This window comes from Macrobrachium rosenbergii, chromosome 49 (assembly GCF_040412425.1).
Source record: "Macrobrachium rosenbergii isolate ZJJX-2024 chromosome 49, ASM4041242v1, whole genome shotgun sequence".
Taxonomy (NCBI): domain Eukaryota; kingdom Metazoa; phylum Arthropoda; class Malacostraca; order Decapoda; family Palaemonidae; genus Macrobrachium; species Macrobrachium rosenbergii.
Genome location: NC_089789.1, coordinates 10,228,005 through 10,254,114, shown reverse-complemented (window position 1 = coordinate 10,254,114; position 26,110 = coordinate 10,228,005). Strand labels below are relative to the sequence as shown.

Here is a 26,110-nt window from a genome sequence, read left to right as displayed (position 1 = left end):
GAATCATAACAACGACAGCTATAATCAGTCTTAGATCTTCAAATAATAATCTGTATTAGAATGTCATACATTATCTGAATCCCCTCGTGGTAAATGCAGAGTCTCATTGCTGTATGAATTAGTATTTCAGAAAAGTTAATGCCTTTTACTGAATGGTAATTACATTTTTTTTTATCTCCATGTTGTTAATACAATATGATGATTCGTGATCTGATGACATCTGACGCCAAGCTTTCTCTTGGAGGGATAAGTACTTAAACACATACCATATCCAGAGTGTTTTATTTAACGTCTCATTGCATCTACTTGTAGCATTTTCAGAACTGAAAGAAAAAGTATTTTTCAAATTACATTTACAGTTTTCTGTCTTCCTAATGTATTTATGCACTTCTCTTAATTGTAAATGTAAATTTCCACCTTTGTGACTTGTTCTCCTGTTCGCCTTTGAAAACGCTGCACGTAAATGGAACGAAATTTTTAATAAAATACTCGGGATAAAGTGTGTGTTCAAGTACTTATCCCCTCTACGATTCCCAAAATGATAACTGTGTAACTGATCATTCTATATGCTGAATCATTACGTGGTGGAACTGTAATTCATATGACAAATCTTTTTCTTTCCTCAAGTTCCTGTAGCACAATGCGATTTTCATCCTCAGGTCGGCATCGAATTAGAGGGCATCCGAAACAACGCGACGGGATTGCACGAGCAGTCCATAGTGGATGTGGTGACGGAAGTCGTCACATCGGCCGTGCGAAACTCGGTTCTCGAAATGAACTTCCAGAACGTTAGTACCTTCCCAAGATTCCGACGAGCAAGACAGGCGCCCGACAAAATTATCCCTGTGGGCTACGACGCAATGGTACGTGAGTTACAAACACACCCGCCTGAAGTTGGTAAACCAAAGTCTGTACCTGTTAGTTTGCACCGTGACGAAGAACTCGTGGAGGCCGGGGAGTCCTTCACGTCACTCCCCTTTTCCCATAGCTTGTCTCAGCAAGGTGTTTTGACTACTAGTGAGGAACAGCTGATAGTTAGAAATCTGAACAAATACCCTTCTCTCGAAAACACAGAGCTTGACGCAGATGACGTGAGTGAGTGGCAGAAATCTTGGGAACAAAATTATGTCCCCGCTTCGGAGGTTCCCGCCGAGGAACCTGTGCCCAATGAAATGACAGATGTAGCTGCGGTTCTGGTAGAAATCAAAGAACCTTCACCTTCACCTTCCCCGACGAAAAACTTTGTTCTCGTAGCATCCAACAGATCGAAGCTCATTGACGAGCCGAGAACTGAACTGACTATAGAGGAAGTCATTGACGACGAGGTAGAGAGTGTAGTTAGAGACGCACACGATGAGCCTTGCTTAAGAAGAGTGAATGGTAGTGCGCGTGACAGTATTCTTGCTACGCCTGTGATAGAGCCTCCAAAGAAGTTAGAGGACGAAGACGAGGAGGACTTGGACCACCCACTTCGTTTAGAGGAGATGGAGTTCACTGACAAGTCTCTAACTGGTACCTCAGGTGTTGGGCCTTTGCCAGCCCTTCCAGGCCTCCAGAAGGGACCATTCGTAAGTGAAGCATGCAGAGTGGAAGTTAAGGTTTCTGAAAACAATAAGCTTGGAGCTAGTGTTCAGACTGCATCTTTTGAACAAAGTGTGCCTTGTGACCTCTCTGAGTGTGACCAGGAGGATACAGTCCCTATGCAAACCCTCTCACAATCCCCACCACATAACCAACAGTCAGTTCATGATGATCCTAGTGTGTGTCCTTTCACTGATGCCGCTAATTCACCTGACGATTGCCATGTAAACCTCCTCCAATCCTATGCTTCAACATCTCTAGAGCTTGACACCCACTGTGCTTCTGCTTTCCATGCAATAGAAACTGACAGAAGCAGAGAGACTAGTCATTCTTCTTATTCTCATTCTTCTTCTGCAGAAAATAGTAATAGAAACTGTAGTAGGAAGGGTGATGGACTCTCAGGAGATTTTATTTTTCCTAGGAATACTGCTATGCTAGATACAGATCTTAGGGAAAATGAAACTGAGCTTGTAGTGGGGAAAAGTTTTGCAAATTTGCATGCTGACTTGAATCATGAAAGCACATGCCAAAAAGGCAAAACCTTCAACACACACTACCATGTCACAGACAGTACACAAAATCTCTCACTGAACTGTTGTCTGTCAGACAACATCAAATTTATTGACGACAGTGAAAGTGAATTCGAAGGTGAGTGTGCCAAACGGGCTGTAGCATATGGATATTCATCAGAGGATAATGAGGAGGAGACACTCCTCAAGAACGACCTAAACAGAGAACTTACCGCTTCCACTTGCGCCTTTGAGGGGAAGGGAAATGAAGGAACTGAGAAGAGGATCTGCCTGAACGAATTCACAGACAATCTTTTCAAGCAGCTAGAACTTGAGGAATCGGAACTTGTTCTTCCTGAGGAAAATGTCGAAATACTCTCGTGGGAAGTCACAGAAGTTTACGAAACGAATGAAAGGAACCTTCTGTATTCAGAGGATACCAAAGAGGACTCAGACGAAACTCTGAGTGAATCTGATGGGAGCACTGAAGACGAGTCTGAAACTGACTCCTCAGACTATGATGTCAAGGAGCTTCCATACAAGAAAATAGTAGATTGTAATGAAGATGATGTGCCTGGAATTGGTCGTTGTAACACCTACACATTGTTGAGGGAGGAATCCTCTACTTTGACAGACTTGAACAAAAGCTCTTCCAGTGTAGAAACAAATGAGCTTTCAAGCGACGAAGAAGTACATTACGTTCTGGACAGGGAAAATAGCCAAGAAAATAACCTAGATCCAACTGGCTTAGTCTTTAGGAATCCTTCTTTCGACTTGCCAAATAACACTAATGTGTCAAATCCAGTACATGAACTGGTTATAACAAATATGTCTGCACAGGAGTGTGAATACCCCATCAGGGAAGTGATAAGAGACTCAGACTACGCTGGGTATTTGAAAAGTGACACTAGCGAGTGTGACGACGTCGAGGATGAGTATTCTGATGAGTGCCCAGATGATGGTATGGCAAAACTGAGTGAACTTTCTGATACTCTTGCTGAAACTGACGATGAAAATGACACTACCCTGTTTGAGGATTATACCTCTGTCTTGAATAACACTAACATTAAGGTTCAAGCTTCTGAGGAACACTTCTTTACAAAGGAGACTTCTGATATTAACATGCTGTCGAATACTTCAATTATAACCCAGTCATCAAAGGATTCGTTTGATAACATTAGTTCTGATAGTACTGAGGTTATTGACTTTAACAAGATCGACGACCTCATAAGAGCAGTCAAAGAAGCTGACTGTGATTCAGCTGTTGTTGACGACTCATTTTCCATCAGTGGGTCCCAAGATTTTCCGCGGGAATACTCTCTCGATAGCAGTTATGAGATAAGGTCACCACCGTCAGCCAGTGAACAAGCTTTGGATGAGAAATTTGGCTTTCAGAGCACGAAATCAAAATTTTTGATGGGGATGATTAGTTCAGAAAATGTTGCAGTGGATCCAAGCACTTATTTTGGACATCATAATTTAAACCTGACTACGTTTGGCATGAGTGCAGAAAGGCAAAGGCCTGCTGATAATGAATCAGATGCTCTTAGTAGATCGTCAAGCATTCTTAGCGATGCTGTAGTAGGCAACTCTACAGACTCAGAGGAAGAGTTAAAAGGGTCTTTTCAGGAAGACCAAGACATTTTTTCAGATGAGCAGAATGGTTCTCTTGATCACAACTGGAGGACTACAGATATAGAAAAGATTGCTGAGGCTGAAATACAGTTACCTTCCCATTCTGATGCATCAGGACCTTCAAGCATAGAAACACATTTCTTTTCAAATGCAGGAGCTCATTCACCTCCAGCTCCAGTGGTACAAACACCCCCAACTAAAGAAGAAAGTGTACCTTCCAAGACAGAAGCAACTTTACCTGCGCCAGGTTTCACAGATTTATCCATGTTATATTTTCAGACACTTCATGTGAATAAGGCTGCTCACTCAGACAATGGTTTTGATGGAAATGAACACTCACGGTCACAAACTCGAGTAACAGATGAGAGTCAAGAAGTAAAAGAAAATACAATTTTGTCATCTGCTGTTAGTCGTGTAGCTGAAATTGATTCAGAAGTGGGTGCTATGGGCTTAAACGAAATCAAATCACATTTGTCCCTTGAAGAGAAGCCTTGTCCCCCAGTTAGTTATGATGTATCTGACAAGCAGTCCCATAAAAGTGATGGTAGGAATGAAACGAATAATGTTTTGGAATTTTCAGGAGATTCTTTGCTAACTACCAAATTTGTTAATGTGGATGCACTAACTCAGCTTGACACAGCTCGTGCACTAACACATCAACAAGTCAGTAGTTCCCCTGGCTCCTCGTATGAGTACATTACCAGGGATGAATCGACAAGTGACGCGTCACTCACGTCTGGCTTGCCTCGTTGGAGCCGACCCCAGTCTTCCTATCCCGTACATGGCACATCCATGGTGGTAAGACCCACGCATTTTTGCAAATTGGTGGAACCTGTGCCGGGAAATATGGTCATGCTATGCTAACCCACAAACACTTATCCATGTGGCATCTATGTTGGGCATTGTGTGGCATACGGGAAGTTTTTTTTATTTTATCTGTTAAGTGAAAGGCATTTTTTTTTCCTGTTGCTAGTAGTATCATTCCTGATAAACTATACAGTATACATACTCGTTTGTGAACCAGGTTTTATGTTGTTGAATAATGATGATAACTGGTATTCAAGGAATTTTGTTGGTTTGAATTATATTCTGTAGTCATTGTCATCTATAAAAATTTATTTATTTTTTAATCAGAAACACTGTGAACCCTGAAAGAGTAATTTTTTATAAGATGAAGGTCCCACAACTGACACACTGAATGATACCACTGTGCAACGGGTACATTAATGGCTTCTCTGTTTGTGAATTGTTCTCCACCAGCTGCATGGTAAGCTCTCGACTAATAAGCATGAGAAATAGAAAGAAGCGGAGCTCATCTTTTCCGCAGTCATTTTGTTGTCCCACTTCACATAACAGAGTGGTTTGAGATCTCAGAGCTGCAATATTTAAAAAACAAACTATTGGTAGAGCTAACTGTGCATGGTGGCATTATAATGCTCTCTGGTATTCATTGCTGGGAACATGTACTCCATGGTTACAAGATACAGCATACTGTATGTACATGTTCACTGTAAATTAAATGAAGTTACATGTATGTACTGTATATACCGAGATTTGTAGATATATATTCTTGTATGTAAAAAAAAGTTACCCATAATTCTAATGTCATTTGATTTGTAAATGTATTACTTCATACTGGATATACAGTTAATGAGATTCATGTTGTCACTGATTTATTATGTACTTGTGTTTAATCAAAGTTTATCAATTGTTAGTCTTGTGGAAAACTACTGGTTTTTAAGGAAAATCTGATCTTTCTCTTGGTAACAAGCTGCATATTCTGATTTGAGGCTTTTCTCTTTTCTATGGTACTTTTTCCTCTCTGTTTTCCTTTCCTCAGCCTGTGTTTTTCATATTGAATTTTTTCTCATCTCCTTGTGACATGTTTAGTATCACTCCACATTTCTAACAAGCTAATTTTACATGAAAGTTACAGGTTCTAAAGGTTTATTATTTGCTTTTCACAAATTTGTTTGAATATGGTAATAAATGGTTGAGGGGAAAACATTTCTCTAAATAAGAATTGCTTTTTTATCTAGTTTGAAGTGCTCATTTGACACTGGTAAACATTTTACACTTGTCTTAAACACGATGAATTGAATTTGGAATATCTGAGCTTAATGTTTTTAATATTTCCTGATATTTGATATTCTTTTAAAAGATGGTGGCCATTTCTTGACTACTCACAAAAATATAAGAGAAAACACTGTACAGTATTTGTATTATATTCTGCCTACTAAAATATTTAATCTGAAGCATCTTGCAGAGTTAGATAAAGTCTTGTTCTATAGTAATGCCCTCTGAATTAGTCCTAAAACTAGAAAGTACATACTGACCCAATAAACATCCTCTTTTCTGTACAATTAAAATCACAGATTAACCTTTCTCTACTGTCACTGTGTCTGTCCTTAAAAAAGTTGTTGTAATCGTAAATGGCAATGAAGTAATTTATAAGAATACATTGTAGACCTAAGTTGCATCTGATGTTCATATGCAGATACTGTCAGTGCTTCTATTTTTAATGGTATGGGAATGTTTTGTCAAAACTGAGCTGTGAGACAAAAAAAGTCTTGCATGGTTTACTGATATGCTGGCTTTTCATTTTGATATCTTTTCACTTTTATATATTCAGATGAATAAGTATTTTATTTGAATTATAATGAATATGATAAGACCCTAGGTACCATTCATGCCTTTGTGTTGTTCTGCACAATAAAGTCACTATTTTTATTGATATGTCTTTAATGATGTGTCTTTTTCATTCATTTTGTTGTGCCTTCTACTCATAAATGTAAAGAACATTCTCACAGATATTGAAAGGTATTCGACATACCTAAATTTCAGTTTCATTTTCATATATACAGTATATCCTTTTCTAAGTGTTTGTCATTGTAAGTAGCTTAACCTATTACCTTTTCCAGGTCTCAAATGTATCCTCATCCACTCAGGGGCAACCCATGGGAATACCTGGACTGAACGGCAAACGGCTTCTTGTGAAGATTGTGAAGGCTGTTGGTATAGGCTGTGATAAGAGTGAGTCAGAGTAAAGAGTTTAATTTGGTCGTTTGTGATGGTACTCTTACATTAAATTAGTTATATGTACTGGGTATCCTACACCTGCATTTTGTTGTACCTTCCAGACTTTTAGTAAATGAGAAGCGGGGCAAATTATTTAATTTAATGGTTTCTTTCTTAGGTCTTCTTGGATGTTTGCTCATGATAATTTTTATGTTGAATATGGGGGAACTGTTAATAACTAGAATACAAGTACAGCACTGTAGACTTTTCTTTTGTAAATTACTTATTGGTAGCTTTGTTAAATTATTCATAGCCATCTTACGGAAGCTATTGTTTACTTGTTACTCTGGCACAAATAACCTAATGTTTTGTCCTAAAGTTAGCACATTCTGCCTGTAGATAGACTTGTAAGTACAGTACACCAGTTTCTTCGGTGAGACTAAATGAAGTCGACACTTGTTTGCCAATGCTCAGGTGTGTAAGTTTGTATGCTAAAAGAAAGCAGTTCTCTCACAGGGAGGTAAAAAGTAGCAGATCTAAATTTAGCAACATCAGTTTGAAACATATTAGGCTAATTCACAATGTACATGTACTGCTTTGGCGATGGCCAACTCAAAGATGAACTCCCCCTCAAACACTGGAAATACTATAGTAATTATGTGCCATGATTAACTTGGCTGCAGTGCAGTACTGTATATTGTTATAAGGAAGCTTAACAGATAAGCATTTCTTCTTGTATGTAAAGTTGTCCTGTTGAACAAAATACTCTAGTTAACTTCTGATCACAGTTCCATGTATGTGTGTGGGCATTTGAGCCATTAACATGAATTGTAGGAGAATTACCTGTAGACTAAAACTATGGTCAGATTTGTAGCTGGGATATCAGAGGCCTCATCAAGAAACTAGTAATGTTAGTTTGGCTGGAATGATGAGTTTTGGAGAACTCAGTTAGTTGTGGACTGCTACTGTTCACATATAGCATTGGCTATATTTGAACAGTTATATGCATGCTGTAAACTATAAATGGCCTTCAAGAATTTTTGTTTTGAAGGATGTAAATATGGAAGCACTTTTACTGTTATTACTGCCTAGCATCGTATGATTATGCCTCTACACAATTTCTGTACTTGAGTGGTCTATTCAGTGTACTCTCCATGGGCAAATACCACATATGTTGTGCTATATCACACTGTAGGCAGCACTGTACTGTATTAAAAGGATTTCTTGATGTATCTCTTCTGTGCTCAGTTGCATTGCTATCTGTCTTTCACTTCACATCTTATCTCCCTGGTTTCATTACACCAAGTCTTCCGTCTTCAACTCCACCTCACTCCAGTTTTCACCCCTCGTGTAAAAACATCCTTTAAACCAGTTTTTTAAAACCAAAAGATGTGGTTCATCAATCAGGAGAGTCCATGCTCAACCTATAATCCTGCATTAAGATGTCTGTCATTATTTAAACGTAGTTTTGCATATTTATTAGAAATACACTGATTTTATCAGTATATTTTAGCATATTAGTTTTAATTTTGCTTTTTTTTAGGTGTTTCAGAGGCCTATGCAGTTGTGGAAATGGATGAACCAGCACAGAAGTTTACAACAGCTGTTGTTAAAGACACCAGTTCACCCTTCTGGGATGAACAGTTTCTCTTGTGAGTTCTTTTCCTTTTAGTTTATACTGTACTGCATAAAATTTACCCATTCACTGAAAATCATTGGAACCAAGTGATATTTTCGCCAGTATTTATAATAAATGAAAACTGTATAGATAAATTCTCTTCTCTTTTCTAATGTAAAACACTAGAGAGTTTCTTACAAAATGTAATGCTTTTATTTGGGTGTTACATTGAGGTGTTTATATATCTACTATTTTCTTCAAATATGACTCTCCAGTTCTTTATTTACCCTTTGATACCTGGTTTAAAATACATTGAATTTTACTTCTTCACTGAGCATCAGTGACTACTTGGAAACATTCTTCATCATTGTTATAGAGCTTCTTTTTCAAAGAGTGTTTCACTGTTGAGGTTCGGCACCTCTAGGGTCATTAGCTTTGAATATTTCCCATCATTTCCCATCAATGTATTAGAGTACACATTCTTCTATGAATGGATTTGGATGTAGCTGTCAGTATGCTCAATACAGTTTCAGTGTGATGAAATATAAAGTGCTAGTTGTTTGTTGTCATAAACATATTTCTATTTTAAGAAAATACTAGGTCAATTTTTATTTTTTTATAGAGTAAAATCTTATAAATGCCTTAAAATTTCTTACAGTGATCTCAGTGAAGGTACATTGGAATTACTCTTCGAGCTCTACGACAAAATAGACGGAAATTTCTTAGGACTGGGAATTGTTGGCATTGAGGAACTAGTGGCTACTCCTTCCCAGAGACAAATTATTCCCCTCCAGTCCAGACCGTATGAAGATGATGAAGTTTCAGGATCTTTAACTGTAGAGGTGAGTAGTTTATAAGTTAACTCAAACCCTACATTGGTCATAGTTAAATGACCATAACTTTTCAAACAACTCAAGCAGTTTATGGCCCCTAACCCACAAACTTTTGTTTTACATGTCCATTAATCTGCTGTTATGGGTTGGATAAATCATTCAAAATCAACATAATAATCTATTTGGGTGCCATCTGGTATTTTTCATGAGAAACTTATGTTGGTCCTGCACACACTTATTGGTCATGAGTCACTGTATTTTCACTTTCTTTTTTTGTTTTGTTTTTTTGTAACCAGCTGAAGACTATTTTTCTAGTGTCAGAAATATTCTACCTGTTCAACATTTATTAAGTGCAACCCAGGAATTTTGTCTTGGTAATCAAATGCTTATACTTTTTCAAACCTGGCAGATTATAGTTATTTTTTGTAAATGTTTGATTTGATTTTAAAAAATTGAGTATTATTCTCTGATGTGTTTTTTTTACCATGAGTAGTTAATGATCCAAGGACTGAATAAGGTTGTGCAATGTGCTTTGCTTCATGCTGTATCTAATACATATCAAGTTTCTGCACTGTACTATATCACACCGTATTTTTATTCTGTCATCATAATAGGAGTACTGGCAGTAAAATATCTGTGTGAAATTATGTATTGTATCCAATAAATATAGCATCTATTTGTAGGTGAAGGGCTATTTGTTTAATTTTTAAATTGGTGGGAAATATACGAAATAATCATTATAATTAACATTTTTATATAGATTTTTGTTTAATAAAGTTAACCATGAAATGACTTCTCTTCATTTGTATAGAGTGAAAGTTTTAGAGCTTATAATTCATTTGCATTTATGTGCATAGATAATGAACATGAATATGTAACTTGAATGATAAACTTTTACATCATTAACATAATGAATAAAAAATCATTATTCAGAAGAGGTATTTCTTGCATTTGAAAAGGTGAATTATAGAAATTTGAGAATATGTCACTTGTGAGAATGATAAAATGAGAAACATTTACCTAATCTTTTATGCCCCTCTTACAATTCAAGTCTCATTTCCTTTCAATATTTTAAACCCATTGACTTCATAACAGGTTCACATGAGAATCCATTGATTTTTTATGTGACATTGTAAGACATTACTCTGTTTTTTAAATCCATTGATTTTTTTTTGTGACTTGTAAGACAGTTCTCTCCTTTTTCCAGTTTCTCTTCTTAGATCGAGCAGACCTTCCAGACCTTACTCTCCGTTCCAGTGCAACCAGCCAGAGCTTATCAGCGAAAGGTGACCTTGTCACGACAACTACAACCACATATGTAAAGGCTCCAGAATGTAAAGGTATAGCTTAACTTGGTCACTTCAGATCCATTCTACACTCTCCTGGTTAGAAACCTGATGCATAGCTGAAAATCTTAGATATTCCAAAAACTAAATCTCTGGTGGAAATATTGAGTAATGACTACCGCATTGTACAGTGTGATTTTTCAGATTCTGGCTATCATTCCATATTGTGTCCTTTTCTGTTAGATGATATGAAGGCATTCTTTGATCAGACAGAAGTATCTGCTCTCAGAGTGAGTAGTATTGTATGATCACATAGAAAAACAAAATGCCTTAGCAACACAGTAATATAGGATTGTCCATGCTCTCATTTGGTTAAAGTCACACACACAAGGAATTAGTTGTTAAAACTTGGTTGGTTTGGAAGCAAAGATGATATCTTCATAATCAGTTGGCTTTTATTCACTGTAGGAATGTACAATACAAGGTTGACATTCTTACAGTGAATAAAAGCCAACTGATTATGAAGATATCTTTGCTTCCAAACCAACCAAGTTTTAACATTAGTAACAGCAGTAATTGATTTGTTATAAAAATCAAGATATTTTTATTGTCATTAAACTTAACGTGATATGATTCAAAGAAAGAACAGACATCAGTGTATGAGGAAATCTGTAATCAATACTTGTTTGATGGTTTACACAGCACATGCATTTTCAGATTTGTGATGCTTTTTCACATTTAATAACTTGTATAAAAAATGGGTTAAATTTGTACACCAAATGGGAATACAGTGCACCAAATAGAATCATATTAATTTATGAAACATCAAGATTCTGCTCTTCTTTCAAGAACAGTTGTTAGATTTCTCTGTGCAGTGTCACAATATCTATAGGCATTCATTATACTGTGCAGTAATAGTTCAATATTTATATTTCTTCTTTGTATGCGGTACATAATTTTCTAGTCCTTTTGCCCCTCCCTACTGTTGCAATAGTTCAGTATTTATATTTTGTCTTTATATTAATAATCTTTTTATTATTTTTCCCCTTTCTTAATCTTTTTATCATTTTTCCCCTTTCTATTATTGTTGTGGTCTTGAATTTTAAATCAGACCTTAAATATGCATAGAAGATGTTAATGATAATCCTTGGCCCATAGTCCCAGAACAATCAGTTTAAAATTTACTTCCATTTTCAGTCTTGGCAGAAGTCTCAGAAAATGCAATGTCTCTTTTATGCCTTATTTGTTAGCTATTTGTTAGCTTATTTTTGTGAGGCTTAAAATGCTATTCTTATCATAGGTTTGTTACATTTCAAATGTATCTTAATTGTAATGCAGATAGTTTTTCATATATTGTAATTTTGAAGATATGCATTTATATTAAGTGTGATTTGAAAGCATAAAAAGCAAAATGATAACATTAGGAAAGTGTAGTGCATAAGTGTCTGTGCTAGAATCTGAAAAATTACAGGTATGTACAAAAATATTTGATAGTGTAGAAAGATGTTTCTTGTTAAGTAATCTTTTCCATTACTGTACTATGTGAGCCCGTTTTTTAACTTTCAAATAATTTCTTCAATTCTAATAGGTTCTGTTCTCTTTGTTAGTTTCCCTTGAGGTGTCTTGTAACTAGACTTCACGTTTTTATCCCAGTGGGTAACAGAACATTAGTGAAATTCTTGTGAATCATGCAAAAAATGGTATATGCATGTGCAGAATGTTTTATTTATATTATACTGTAGTCCTCATTCTTTTACAAATGCATGCAGTCTAATTATGAATTGCAGTAAAAAAAAATACAGATAGGTGCTCTATTTCTAATCTTCCTTCAATTTCTAATAAACTGTACTTCTCTAAAGTGTAAGTAGCTTTCTGGTCCTTACTGTTAAGAGGTTAATTGACAATTTGCTGGTTTAAGCGTCAAATACCTTCACCTCGCACTGTATCACAAAAGCTGCCGCCACGGAATTCGGAAACCCCAGCCCAGGAACTTACCGGCGAAGAGAATCGTATCGCAAAGCCAACAATATTCGCTCAGGTGTGCAGCTATTAGGTGCATCTATAGAATTAGATATTTAGTGAGCTGTGGGGTAGAAGAATTGGACAACTGCACAGGACCACATTCGATCAACATTTTATGGAAACCTTATATTGTAATAGGAGCTTAGTAGTTTAAAATTGCTTGTAGAGCATTCACTGACAATAATTGTTCGAATTACCACAAAATATCAGGAACCCACACATATACAGGTATTGGAGTACATAAGAACAAATCTATCTAACTGCAGTGGTGCATATGATATCTGCTCACATTATTCTTTAATTTGTGTTCTGTGTTCATTGTTGTTCTCTAGAAATGGCTCAGCCCTTGTGTAAATCCCAAGACAGGTTACATGTAGCTTGTAGTTTTGGTTTTAGGCACAATATAACTAAAGTACTTTAATCTGATGAATTCCTTTGGGAAAGACAGTCATAAATGGATTATCATTGAAAGATTTTTTAGTTCTTATCATCCATTATGTGTTTCTTATCTCTTCTTACTGGCACTAGTAATCCTGTTCAAGAGCATTAAATCTTGCATTGAATTGTCACATATAATGAGCATATCATTCATTTAAAAACTGGAGAGACCCATGAGTGGGGAGCCCTCCTCTTTTCTGTCAAAATTATTGGATAGCACGTTACCATTTGCTTTGGTTTTCTTGAAGCATGTACATCTGCTCTCCCTTGATTTATTGTTGATTTTTCACATGTTCCATTCAGTGCTTGTCGTGAAATTAGTGTTTGGTAATAGATTTTTTTGCTGCATTAATTTAATTCATCAAAATGGTATAGCTTTGTGTACAATGTTTTGTGGTAAAAAATTTTAGATTTGTTCTGGATTGGTTGTGTGTGAACTGGATACTCTGTTAATGTTTTCTCTGACCTTTAATTTCACTTATTTTTGGGGGGATGAGGGGATGATTTATGCATCCCCTGGCTTTTGGTCTTAGTGGTAGGAAACATAATGACAATAAAACTTTACTAGTTAATATCTCCCTCATTGCACACACAAAAAAATCATGCACAACAGATTCTAGGGAGAGACCGAAGATCTAAACACCCTGTTGGGGGGTAGTGCCATCAGTGCACCTCACACAAAAGTTAAGTATACCTTAGTTTTACCAGACCACTGAGCTGATTAACAGCTCTCCTAGGGCTGGCCCGAAGGATTAGACTTATTTTACGTGGCTGAGAACCAATTGGTTACTTAGCAACGGGACCTACAGCCTATTGTGGAATCCGAACCACATTACAGCGAGAAATGAATTTCTATCACCAGAAGTAAATTCATATAACTCTTCATCAGCCGGCCGGGGAATTGAACTCCGCCCATCGAGTGACAGTCTGCAGCTCTACCGACTCACCCAACGAAGAGCTTGCACCTCACACAGTACACTGTAGGCATTACCTAAGGTTCTTTGCAGCGTCTCTTCAGTGCCTAGTTGCAACTCCTTTCATTCCCGTTACTGTACGTCTGTTCATAATCTCTTTCTTCCACCTTACTTTTCACCCTCTCCTAACAATTGTTTTGTAGTGCAACTGTGAGGTTTTCCTCCTTTTACACCTTTGAAACCTTTTAACTCTCAATTTCCCTTTCAACACTGAATGACTTCATGGGTCCCAGCGTTTGGCCTTTGGCCTAAATTTTAGATTTTATTCTGTTCCATAGATCTAAAGAGCAGCAAATACAGTATGTCTGCTGAGGACCAGCTTTGATGATAATCTCCAGTTGGCAGAACATATCAGCTAAAATTCTTGGGAATGAGTTTCCCCTTTCGTACACCACTTTCCATTCATTAAATGAGATATTTTCGCCCATCGGAGGCCTTCAGACTGTCCTAGGCAATTTACCAAAGTTACCATTTTGCTCATTTAATATGACAATTCACTTTTTGAGTGTCACCTTTAACCAGGATATTGGGATGAGGAAAACACAGCCTTTTATGTTCAAAACATATTTTAAGTGTATATGATATATCTAGTCCTCACCTCAAGTAAACTACGTACAGTACTACACTATACTAAGATATTAGTTCCTCACTTCATTTGAACTGTTTACTAAATTAAGAAATGGACTTAAAATGTCTCTTTGAGATACTGTATATGTTTTTATGTTTGAGCAGTTTTAAGTTAAACAGGAAAATTACTTTGAAACAGATCTCAGTAAATATGAATGCTTTTAGGAGATTACGTGAACATTTTAGAAAAAATATATTTCATTAACTACAGTACATTTTTGCATGTTGGGTGGGGAATGGAACATTTTAGAACCATTAATAATAATTATCATATACAGGTATTATATAGTACAGGTACATTGGTATATGTTTTTGCCCTTATTTTATGGTTAATTATGTTATTTGGACAGTTTTAAATACATTAATGTTTCAGTAATAGTAACTTCTTTAGAGAATTTCAAAGGTTGGCTCAATCTAGAACTATCCTTTTTCTAGATGCTTTCTATAAAGTATCATCTGCTTCATAATGAAGTATTTGTATCATGAAAACAGAAGTTTGATGGAGATTGTTTTTTTATCCTTTTTTCTCTGTTGGTTAGACTTGTCTCTCTTTTTTCTTTAATATTTGTTTTGTTACTTTATAGTAGTCTTACGATTGATCTTATATGATACCATAAATTTCTCTATAGTAGTCTTGCAATTAATCTTATATGTTACCATAAATTTCTCTATAGTAGTCTTGCAATTGATCTTATATGTTACCATAAATTTCTCGGTACTATTCCCCAAGATTAATTTTGAGTCTATGGAATAGTATGAAGTTTAATTACTATTCTGAATAGCCTTGCTACTGGATTTTGAGATGTGAACATTCTAATTCTTATACAATATTGCACAGTAGCTCTTGTATTCTGTTGAAAATGAGTGCTTGTATAATATATTACACACAGATGTTGGTGTATGATTGAAGTTATCAGAAAATTGAGGTATACAGTATAGCAGGCCAGAGACAATCAAGCCTGAGATTTGTACTTATTTGGATTGAAAATCATTCCTATGAAAAATTTAAAGTGATTTACATATTTATTGTGAAGCTACAGATTGCTAGAGGTAACTTGATGTGCTGTTATCCCTTTGTGTTCAGTAAAACTGTGAAAATGTTTTTAAGGTTTTGCGTGTAAGTTGTAAATGAATGTAGAAATTCAACATCATCTCCAGAATTGTTGTACATTACCAGTTTAGAAACATTTAACTGGAAAATAAAGGAAAACCGGGTCAAGATTCAGTTTTATTCTTTAGCCATTTCTTTTCATAACTTATAACTGTGCACTTTGGTTATATTTTAGCTTGGCTTTGGTTATTTAAATGTAATCTTCTCCCATTCTTAGACCGTTAGGATTTATATTTTTATTTTGTATACAATTTACAAATATATGAGTTTGTTTTATTTGGAGCAAACAGTTCACACAAGGGGAGCAACAGATTAGGGCATATGTGCTGCTTACTGGTGATACATTTCATTTATGGCATGCATGTTCAGGGTAGATTTTAACCAGTACTAATGTAGTTGAATTATAAGTCACTTTTTCAAGGATTTACACAACTGTTTTGTACTGTAGCGTAGAACATTGTTATGAAATGTTTTTTGGTATTTGACTATACAGTCCTGTACTTAATAAATATTTTTTGTTGTTCTTTGGAAATTTTCTTCTTATTGTTGATATGAAGGCAAGTATAGACATGATGTGAATTCAGAGTTATTTTGTTATTACTCTTTGAACAGATGTCATCGTCAATGGTGGTGATGGTGTTGCAGCAGCTGTGCTGAGAGATATAGAAGAGAAGAAGGTTGTAGTTGCAAACAATGCCAACAAGTCCACAATGATCATCCATGCCTCTAGAAAGGTAAAGATAGTTTAGCCAAATAAATTGAGTTTGGTATATTATACCATCTTGGATAATACTTTAACCTTTTCATAAAAAAAAGAATTTTTTTAGCATGTTTTAAATGAGTGAATCAGAGTTTCAGTCCTTTAGCTTATTATAAATCTGCCTTGCATTTCCAGGGAAAAGAATTTCATGCATTTTCTAATGTGTTTCACAACAGTTCCAGTACTGTACATATAAAGAGCTCACATTTGTAATCTTCACAAATCAAAGATGATCCATACCCTAGTTAAAACAGATATTTGTTGCTAGCTACTGAACATGCACCTTGTGGATCCTGGGGCTCTAGTAGTCTAGAGCCTCACTTTTCATGTGTTTAGCCAATTGGTTCCAAGACTTTCTGTTTATGGGACATGTGAATGAAGTAATTCTGTTTTGCTTTTAATAGTGTGACCATTTATTCATCTTAAATTATTACTACCATTTTACTTGATGAATCTCAATACCCTTTCATCATAAGATCATTTACTTAATAGATGACATCAGATTCTGAAAGAAGAGGCCCAGCATTGAGGATTTTCCCATTAGGTCTCTCTTTTTATTTCAATTTCTTCAATGATAGTATTTAATGGATTTGATTGCCTTGAATCTTAATATGTAAAAAATTTGAGTTTTCTACACCTGTTTAAAGTTACCAGCCCCAGAAACTAGGACATTTTTGCCAAAGAATTTGTAAGAGGTTGATGCAGTTTCTTTTTCCTAGAAATAGGCAAGAGTAGGCACTGTGAGCTCTTATGCAGAAGACTTCAACTTCCTCACAGGATGTTACAAACTTTTACCTTTCTTTTACATTTCTTCCTACAGTACCCTTTGGAATTACAGAATACAAACTTCATAGTTATGATGAAGTTCTTAGGGCTTCATCCTTACAGATAGAGCCATAGGTTCCATTGCTTTTCTCAGTCTCAGGGGGTTTCAGATGGATCATGCATCCCAGTCAGCCAGTCAGAAGTTTTTTAAGGAAGTGGATCCTTCCTGCAGACATAATTTTTCAAAAATAAAATCATTATCGTTATACAAACACATTACTTATAACTGAACACCTCCCAGTCTTACCTTCTCTCTTGGAGATAATTGGTCAGACCACCCAAAAAAAAGAGGGCTTTGCCTGCTTGTAACTCCAGGTTCCATGAGGTGTAGAAATTGTTGCTGGTGGACTATGTTCTTTTGAATCAGGAATGAAATGTCAAGATTTGGGAAGTAACAAATGTGAGATGTTAATAAGTAATGGGTTTGTATGAAAAATTTTTTATTTTATTTGTTATAAACCACCTCCTGTGAATTGCTGTACTGCGAATGGGCTTGTGTTTGCACGTACTGTAATTTTATTCAGGTAATTTGACTGCAGTCTGATGAAATAATTAAAAATACTTTACCTGCTGTTTGCTTTTATCTTTTGTGGATATAGTATCCAGTATAGTATATCAGATACCTGTAGTTACAGATATTTTTAGGTAGAGTCTTTTATTTATAGGTATTCATTGACATTAACCAGAAAAGTGTGAGAAATTTTTTTAAGTGTGTCAAGTTTTCAAAAATGCATTTCTTATTTGTTAATCAAGACAACCTTCATATTTGAGGAGTATGGTTCATGAGTTAATGGGAGCTCTCCAGATGCACAGACTTTTTTCCTCATGTATGTGATGTATGACATCATGGAATGTATATTATGGCTTTGCTAAATGGTTATGGGCATCTGTGATGATGAAATTTTTATGTAAGGGGAAAGTAGTCTTTGTGATCACTGGCTTCTAGGAAATGTGTGGATACTTCCCAAAATTGCAATATTTATGTTTTGACAATCATTATATAAGTGAAAATGCTTTCAGGAAAGTTTTAAGGGTAGATTTAAAGCAAGTAGTTGCTTCTTTGTGTTTTGTAGTATTAGTTTGTAATGTTTACTGAAGTAAAAGGTTTTTTAAGGGTTAAAGGACCATCCCCATCCCCTGTTACGAATAGTTTTCTGATTACAATATTTGATATGTTGATTTTAGAATAGTGAATGACCTTCATTAAATTATTTCTCATTTACTATTAATATTTAAGTGTACACATTGTCAATCTCGATTTATAGTATGGTGTACAATTTATGCTCTTTCCGGGTATCATTTTATTGTAGGTACAGTAGTTGTTTTGGACTGTGTTTTAATATGAAATGTAATTAAAGTTACAGAATTGAAGTTATAGAAAAAGAAACATGTTTTGTAGGTGACAAGTTTATGTGCCTTATGCAGTGAGACACTTTTCATTGCTAAATATAGATGTTGAAAAGCAATCTATGATAGATGCCATTTAGAGTAAGGTAGCGGTTTTCGGTATTCATTTACTAAATAAGGAATTGGTGAATTTTTTCAGTGCTTTGCAAAACCTTACAAATACCCGGCATATTTATTATTACAGCCATCATTTTTGTGCGTATACCCAATTGCCTCCTTTTGCTGGAGGTTTAAAAAAACTGCTGTGTAATTATCAGTGGGCTATAGTCACCAGGAAATTTATAGAGAGAAATTTGCAAATTATGATTCAGTATGAAGTTAGGATTTCCATCTTCTGAATGTCAAAGAGCTCATCACAGAGTTTAATTTAAACTGGAAGAAAAGAGTTTTTTCTAATAGATGTAAAGGGACTTTGCGCTCATTAAAAAAAAAAAGACATAGGGCTTTTAAAGGAGAAGTACAGTCAAGTTTTTTAAACATTCCTGTGTTCTGAAACAAATATTACCTCAATGATAAGATAAGATTGTTCCATTACTTTTTAGTTACAATCTATATTAATTTACTTTTAATATTTTGATAAAAGGCATATAATCCATTGTCTTTTACAAACAATTCTTAAATTAATATCTTGAGTGAAGTCTCTAGGCGTGCATATGTGTGTGCGTGTGTGTGCATGGCCATGTTGTCAGTGCGGGTACCCATGCATTGCTTTTGTATACAAACAGAGGTAAAGACAGAGAGGTGACCATTTGAACTGTGATTGTGCTCAAAATTGAGTTTATTTGCCTTTGAAAGAATCCTGGATAACTGTGGTGACAGTTAATGTGATTGACACAGTAGGGTCTGCATGTAGCCAGTAATTTACACCTGGGTCAGTAAAAGGAACTGATGCCAAAATACAATGTAGGGTAGAGCATCTAGCCGTGGGCACCAGAAAGACCTGCACAGAGTCTGAGGGAACACTTAATGCATAATTATTTTAACATCAGATGATAATCCCAGCCAGAACTAGGCTGTGTCTGTATATTAGGTAACTGGAGTGTAGAAGATAGCCTCCAAATATCCTACTTTAAATGTAGGGTTTGAGGCATACTGTACTCACCATATAAGACTACCCCACTAAAAGTGGAGTGGTGATGGAGTAGTAGTTGAGAAGAATATAGGAGGGAGATGATAGTGTATACACAAGAGTAGGTTTAGTGTAATGTTTTGTGTAAATTATTGAAAGTATTACTGTATAGGGTTTCATAAGTTGTATAGAGTAAGTAAAGAATAAAGCAAAAATATGATAATTAAATTTTAGATTAAAATTTGCATGGAGTAGAGCTACACCCAGCATTGTTGTTATATGTAATTGGTATCCTCCATTGTCAATGCCACCCCATAATCATCTCCAACAACGTTAGTTGTATGCAGTACAATTCGTATGCTTACCCTACTATTGTCCCGCATATCTAACTTTATTGTAAAATGTCTTCAGTAGCCTTCAACCTATACTAGTTCATTATTGTATAAACATTGTGTGTGTGTGTGTGTGTGGTGAGAGAGAGAGAGAGAGGCAGGCATAGTTGGTTTAGTAAATGGAGAGACATTCTGTATGATTGCATAAGTTCAATTAGACTACTACTGTATTTGTTTTGGACTGTGCAGTGATGATGAAATTCCCTTATGATGTCATATAAATCACAATATGGCTGTAAAGTATTGTTAATAAATAAAAAATTACAGTACTGTATTAGAAATGAACACTAAAATTAAGATAGATAAGAGATTGGAGGCTTGTACTATCAGCTTCACTCAAGGAGCTCATATTATAACATATGTTTCATGTGTATGGGCTATTATTGGTATTTTACTGTAACCATAGTAATTATCAAGCTTTCCAAACATACTTGTGAGTTCCATTTCAGTAAAAAAATACTGTGTGGTTTGACCATCTCAGTCTATATGAGCTACCATTTTTTTCCATTAGTGATGTTATCTTGTCACATGGTCAGCCTTGTCCTTTCTTTGCTTGGTGAGCTTCCCTGGCTCCACAATTTAAAATTAAAAAAGAATATTTAATTTTGAAAGTATTTTCTTTGTCATTAAGTGCTGATTTCATACTTATATGCATATAGGGTATAAAACTGTATTGTAGGGTAACTGGACTGTACTTCCCTTTAGTTATACTGCATATTAAGAGTGATTTGTTAGACGGTATTTCTCTTCCATATCATGTACCAATATATTTAAAAATCAGCAAAGTTTCTGCTAAGGATAGCCTTTGTTCCTGCCTACGTTTTTTCAGCTAAGTTGGGCTTAGTTTTTTTTACACTATTCCTACCAGGAGCATTTCTGTCTAGGCATGGTTATTTTTACATCCTGGTTTGTCATGGTATCCATCTTAAAGAAAACATCTTTTAAACACCTCATAAATCCAAAATATAAGTTGCACAACATGAACTTAACTATAGCAACAAGTTCCCAGAATACTGTACATTGGTTACAAACCAAAACGTCCTTGAATCTGTTAGCCAGAACACTGTAATATTAGTCTTCAGGAACACTATTGCCTCTTTTAAAAGGTACAGCCATTTGCAAAATTTATCAGTCTGTGTTGAGTCAAGAACTGCCATTCTAGAATTAGTGTATGTGAAGCATGAGCATCTTTTTCTTATTTCTTATATGAGAGAAATCTCTTAGGCCAGTTGATCAAATTGATGAAATTGTCACTTAATAAATTATGAACTTTTTTTTCAGTTTTTCATTTATTATTAATGTGTCATATGAATGTGTAAAATTGTCTTTGAAATTTTATACAATGTACCTATTATAGGGTAGGGAAGTGGCCAGGAAGAAAACTGGATGCCGTTTTAACCATTAGCTTGATATAGGCAGTTTGGCGCACTGAGGCTGGTCAGTGTGCCCTTGACATATGATTTGTCTAATAGTCATACCTGAGGCAAGGATTAATTATAATTTACTGTTGTAAAGCTGAGAAGGATATATATCTGTGCTGAAAGGATAATGAATTAGAAACATTTTTGACACATGGCAGGCATCACAAAGTTTAGTATCTTTTTGTAAAATTAAGCAATGAGTCTTTGACTAGGGTAGTATTGATTGTACTGCATAATGTTAAGGCATGTACAGTATCGGATGTGCAAAATGAAGCTAGCTTGAAGTTACTGGATTATCTCTTTGTAGTTAAAATATATTACTGTTTAATAGAACAGAAAACAGACCATTGCTTTTGGTACACAGGAAATCAAACTATAAATGTGTATCTCCATCATTTAGTATTCAAAACTGCTAGAGCATGTGAAAAAATGTGTGCATGATACCCGAGACAGTTTTGTTTGATTAAATCATTTACTTTGACATAAGTAAACGATATGAAATACTTTCCTATTGCCCTTTAACCCATGCCTTTCACTTATTTTTTGTGATTGTGATATTTTACCTTTAGCATTAGAGGCTAGAAATGATAATGCTTTTTAAATATGTTTGCAGTGATTCAGCTTTAATGGTGTACAATGTATTGATGTGCATATCCCCTTCCAAGCCATAAAACTAAAAACTTAATGTGTTTATGTTTTCATTTATATTGCTCTCAAGGAAATGACCAAGAGAGTGATACAGGTAAGACATTTTAGTAGTTTCAAATACTGTACAGTATCTTAATGTTCACATATAGCTTCATATATAGCTTCATCCCCTAGAGCTTTATCAATCTGAAGAGTAGTTCAAAGTAAATTGTAATTTGTTGGGATGAGAGTATATTTACTGTTTGTAAAGTAAATAAGTTGATCATTCGAAACAAATATTTTTGCAATGCAGTACTGTATTTAGCCTTTCATGGTAATTTGGCCTTTGTCGAGTATTGATTAAATGGTGCACATACCTTTTGAAAGTTATACCTGTGTTAGTCCTAATTTGTGGCATGTTTTTGGCTTTATAGCTACCCAGATTGTTATGAATGTTTTTTTTATTAATTAAGGACAAGAAAATAAATAGCAGGTCAAAGAAAGTAATGGATTGTTTGAAAAAGAATAGGGTGATACTTAGACTTATTCTTTTTACTTTATGTCTACAGTTGAGTGCCTCAAAATTCTTTTCAAATTTATAACCCAGGGATAGTTGTATATAAACAATCCTTTGATATGTATAAAATTAGAAATTATTCTTCACACTATTGGAAGGTTTTAGTAGGTTAATAAGTAATTCTTCAAGAAAGGCCGACATATTCTATGACCAGTGTTGACTCAAATATGTGTGGAAACCAAGACGTAAATATAGTGCTTGAATAACCCTGAAAATATTTAGAGGGTCAGTTATTATTTGGAAATTTTTGTTATTTGTTTGATATCTTTCACTGAATTTGATAAAAAGATGCCTCAAGTGTCATTCTTCCACCTTATTTTTAGCTTACTGCAAAACGAGGAAGTATTGTTGCATAAACATAATGTAATGAGAGGAAGTACTTGTTGCATAAACATATTGTAAAAAGGGGAGGTAATTGTTGCTTAAACATAATGTAAAAAGAGGAGGAACTTGTTGCTTAAACATAATTTTGTGTTACCATGTGGAGGACATTCCATTTTTACAGTAGAGTTAAAGAACCAAATTTATTTGACACCCTAATTAGTAGCAGCATTTTGCACTTTCATTGCAGTGACACAAACTTTAGTTTGAAAAAATGCAAAGTGAACTTGAATGAACTGTATATACAGTATATAAAGGTAAATGAATTCGAAGTACCAAAAAGACTTTTTTTTGAGAAGTTGATATTTAGTGAGAAAATGATTTGTGTAATTCCAAGTTCTCTAAAAACTATAATGATATACAGAATTCTTATAGCACCCATCTTTTTCACCTTTAGTTAAGGTTAAGAAGGATAAATGTGCATATCACCTGTAGGCCGTTGGACATCTAAGGGTTGATCATTCAGAAAGGCTGATTATATTACAACTTTAATAATACAGTATCCCTTTCTTTGCTAATGTGATCATCTTACACTTCTTAAGCAAATTATGTAATAATGTCTTGAGACCAGGAAGATTTTGTAGAAGTAACGAAATTCTCTCTACTTAAACCATGTAAGGTATGTTAGCTTAGTTGTGGGATAATAGCTCATGATCTTAAGCAGGACAACCATGTTCCACGTCAGTGGATAATTCCTGGTCCAACAGAATGAAACGTGTCAGTTTGTATTATTAAAGTAGCTTTTAGAGAAAGTTAAAAATTACTTATGTATGTTTTTATGAATTAATTGTAGGGTCTAAAGGGGTTGATTAAATTCCTTTCCTGATATTATGTCTCTCAGGGATTTTGTATGGGTGATTTGGGTGTGTTAAACAAGGGTTAAAGAAGAAATTGGTTTTTATATTCTTGCTAACACTTTTCATATTCGCAAAAGTGTAAAGAGAACACACAAGGGAATTTTTTTAAAATAATTACATATCAATTTGGGCAGCTATAATTTCATTATTATTATTGCAATAACATTTTCACATAGTATTTAGTACTAATTTCATCATTTCAAAATCTGAAAGATCATGGACAAAGCTAAATTCTCTCAGTTCATCTTGTATTATAATAAGATGCAATTATTAAAATTTCTGGACTGCTCAGTTAACTGGCAAGCATTGGTATGGTTTTGTACTCTGGGCAATTCAAGTAAAACCTCAAGGGCTTTACAGTATTGTTATTTGAAATCACGTCACACGCTATAAAACTTTATCATTGAAATAGGTGCACTTCAGTATGTTTTGTAGATATTGCCTAATAGTTTCCAAGAAGTGTATAGCTTTTGAAAATAGTGTTAGCCAAACTTCCTTTAGTGTTGAATGTACAATAACTATCCCTACCTTGTTCTTTAGTGTTTCCAAATAAATGTACTGTACATAAATTAGTCAGACTAGCAATAATAGTCCATCTCTCCCTCCTGGGGTGTTGTTGCATACAGGTCCAGCGAGCTCCTAGTGGTGAATACAAGGAACTAATGGTACAGGTATTTTTGATGAATGATTTGATATTAGCCTCAGTTGCACATGCCTCTCTCTTGCACCTTTTATCTAATTGCACTTTTGATGTTTTGACACATCATATGTGAGTTGGGAGTTTGGGATGCCAGCAGAAGAAGAATCAGTAAGGGACACCGGTCCAAAAAATTTAGGCAAAGTTTGAGACAAGAGAATGAATTCTGGAGAATATGTGGTATTTATGATATGAGAATGGAAGGTAATGAGAAATTAAGGGTTTTTGAATAGGAATACAATTGAGAACACTCTCTTGAGGTATGAAATTGAAGAATTTTTAGTTGTAGCATGTATTATGTGTGTGTGTGTGTATGTAAGGAGAAAGGTAAGCACATAAAAGTTTTTTTTAATAAATTCATAATTACATATTCAACCTAAGTTGTAAATGAGCAAATGACTTTGGGTACATTAATACTTACCATGGATGGAGTGCTGGGAAAATTAATGCCAAGAGGAATCTTGAGTGTGGAGCAGAGCTGTGCTACCCATTACTCTTTTATGCCTTACACAAAAATAAGAGGGGTCTCTGTTATAATCCATAAAGGCAGTCAGCCTGTAGGAAATAAATTACGTAAGGTATTGGGAAGCTGAGCAGCTGAAATAGTTATATTTTTCACTAACTGAAAATAACATATAAGCCATTACAGAAGAAAATTCTAAAAATTAAACATTTGCTACAAGAGACCAAAAAGACATTTGTCAGATTGTGAACTAATCATTGGCCAGATGAAGAGGTAAATAACATCAAGTCCTTTCTTCTAAGTACTTTACTTGAAAATCATTTTAATCTTATTGGAAATGAGCCCCCTTCAGACCTTTCTCCTATAAATGATCCAGGAAATGGCATCATTGTGAGAGGGAAAAACAGAGACCAGCGTAGCTTAATTGAAAATTGCCCCTGAAGATAGCAAGTCTTTCCATATACTGTGGTGTGAAAGTCCTTGATCCTCAGTTGTCAGATCTTGCTGTTAGACAAGCCATATATGTAGTGTGTCAGTTATGGCATTGGTGCTGGAAACTTCACTTTTGATCCTTTATTTATGAAATACAAAGTTAATGTGAATAGTACATCAGTTCACAGGCTATTTATGAAATACAAAGTTAATGTGAATAGTACATCAGTTCACAGGCTATTTCAATGAAACTAACTTCAGAAATACCAAGTAAGTGTCATTAGTACTGTACAGTACTTGTAAATCAATATGCATAAGAGAATGGTCATGGTAAATATTACAGTACAATTTGAAGTACAGTGTACCTATTAATGTTATTTCTTGTTTAGGATGGCCTTAGAATTGAATTATTACAATTCAATTGACATAGGTATTTAGGAGATTGGTTGGTGTAAAAATTATAGAGTGAACTCTTTTAACTTTACCATTCTTTATAAATTTTACCTTGAAAGCAAATATGCTTTTAATATAGTCAAAGAACTGAGCACAT

At 34.9% G+C, this 26,110-nt stretch overlaps 1 protein-coding gene across 13 annotated transcripts in view; it reads left to right on the top strand.

Annotated features, from left to right (window-relative positions):
- LOC136832076 (serine-rich adhesin for platelets) overlaps window positions 1-26,110 on the top strand; it is a 242,065-nt gene that overhangs the window by 170,750 nt on the left and 45,205 nt on the right. For 3 of the 13 annotated variants that reach the window (XM_067092698.1, XM_067092693.1, XM_067092704.1), the window contains exons 4-11: window positions 660-4,523; window positions 6,647-6,758; window positions 8,287-8,395; window positions 9,020-9,203; window positions 10,402-10,534; window positions 16,265-16,386; window positions 22,245-22,268; window positions 24,595-24,639. In XM_067092698.1, coding sequence (XP_066948799.1) covers window positions 660-4,523; window positions 6,647-6,758; window positions 8,287-8,395; window positions 9,020-9,203; window positions 10,402-10,534; window positions 16,265-16,386; window positions 22,245-22,268; window positions 24,595-24,639 — 4,593 coding nt within the window. The remainder of the gene's footprint in view (window positions 1-659; window positions 4,524-6,646; window positions 6,759-8,286; window positions 8,396-9,019; window positions 9,204-10,401; window positions 10,535-16,264; window positions 16,387-22,244; window positions 22,269-24,594; window positions 24,640-26,110) is intronic. The other 10 variants (XM_067092697.1, XM_067092694.1, XM_067092705.1 and 7 more) reach the window with 5 other exon arrangements.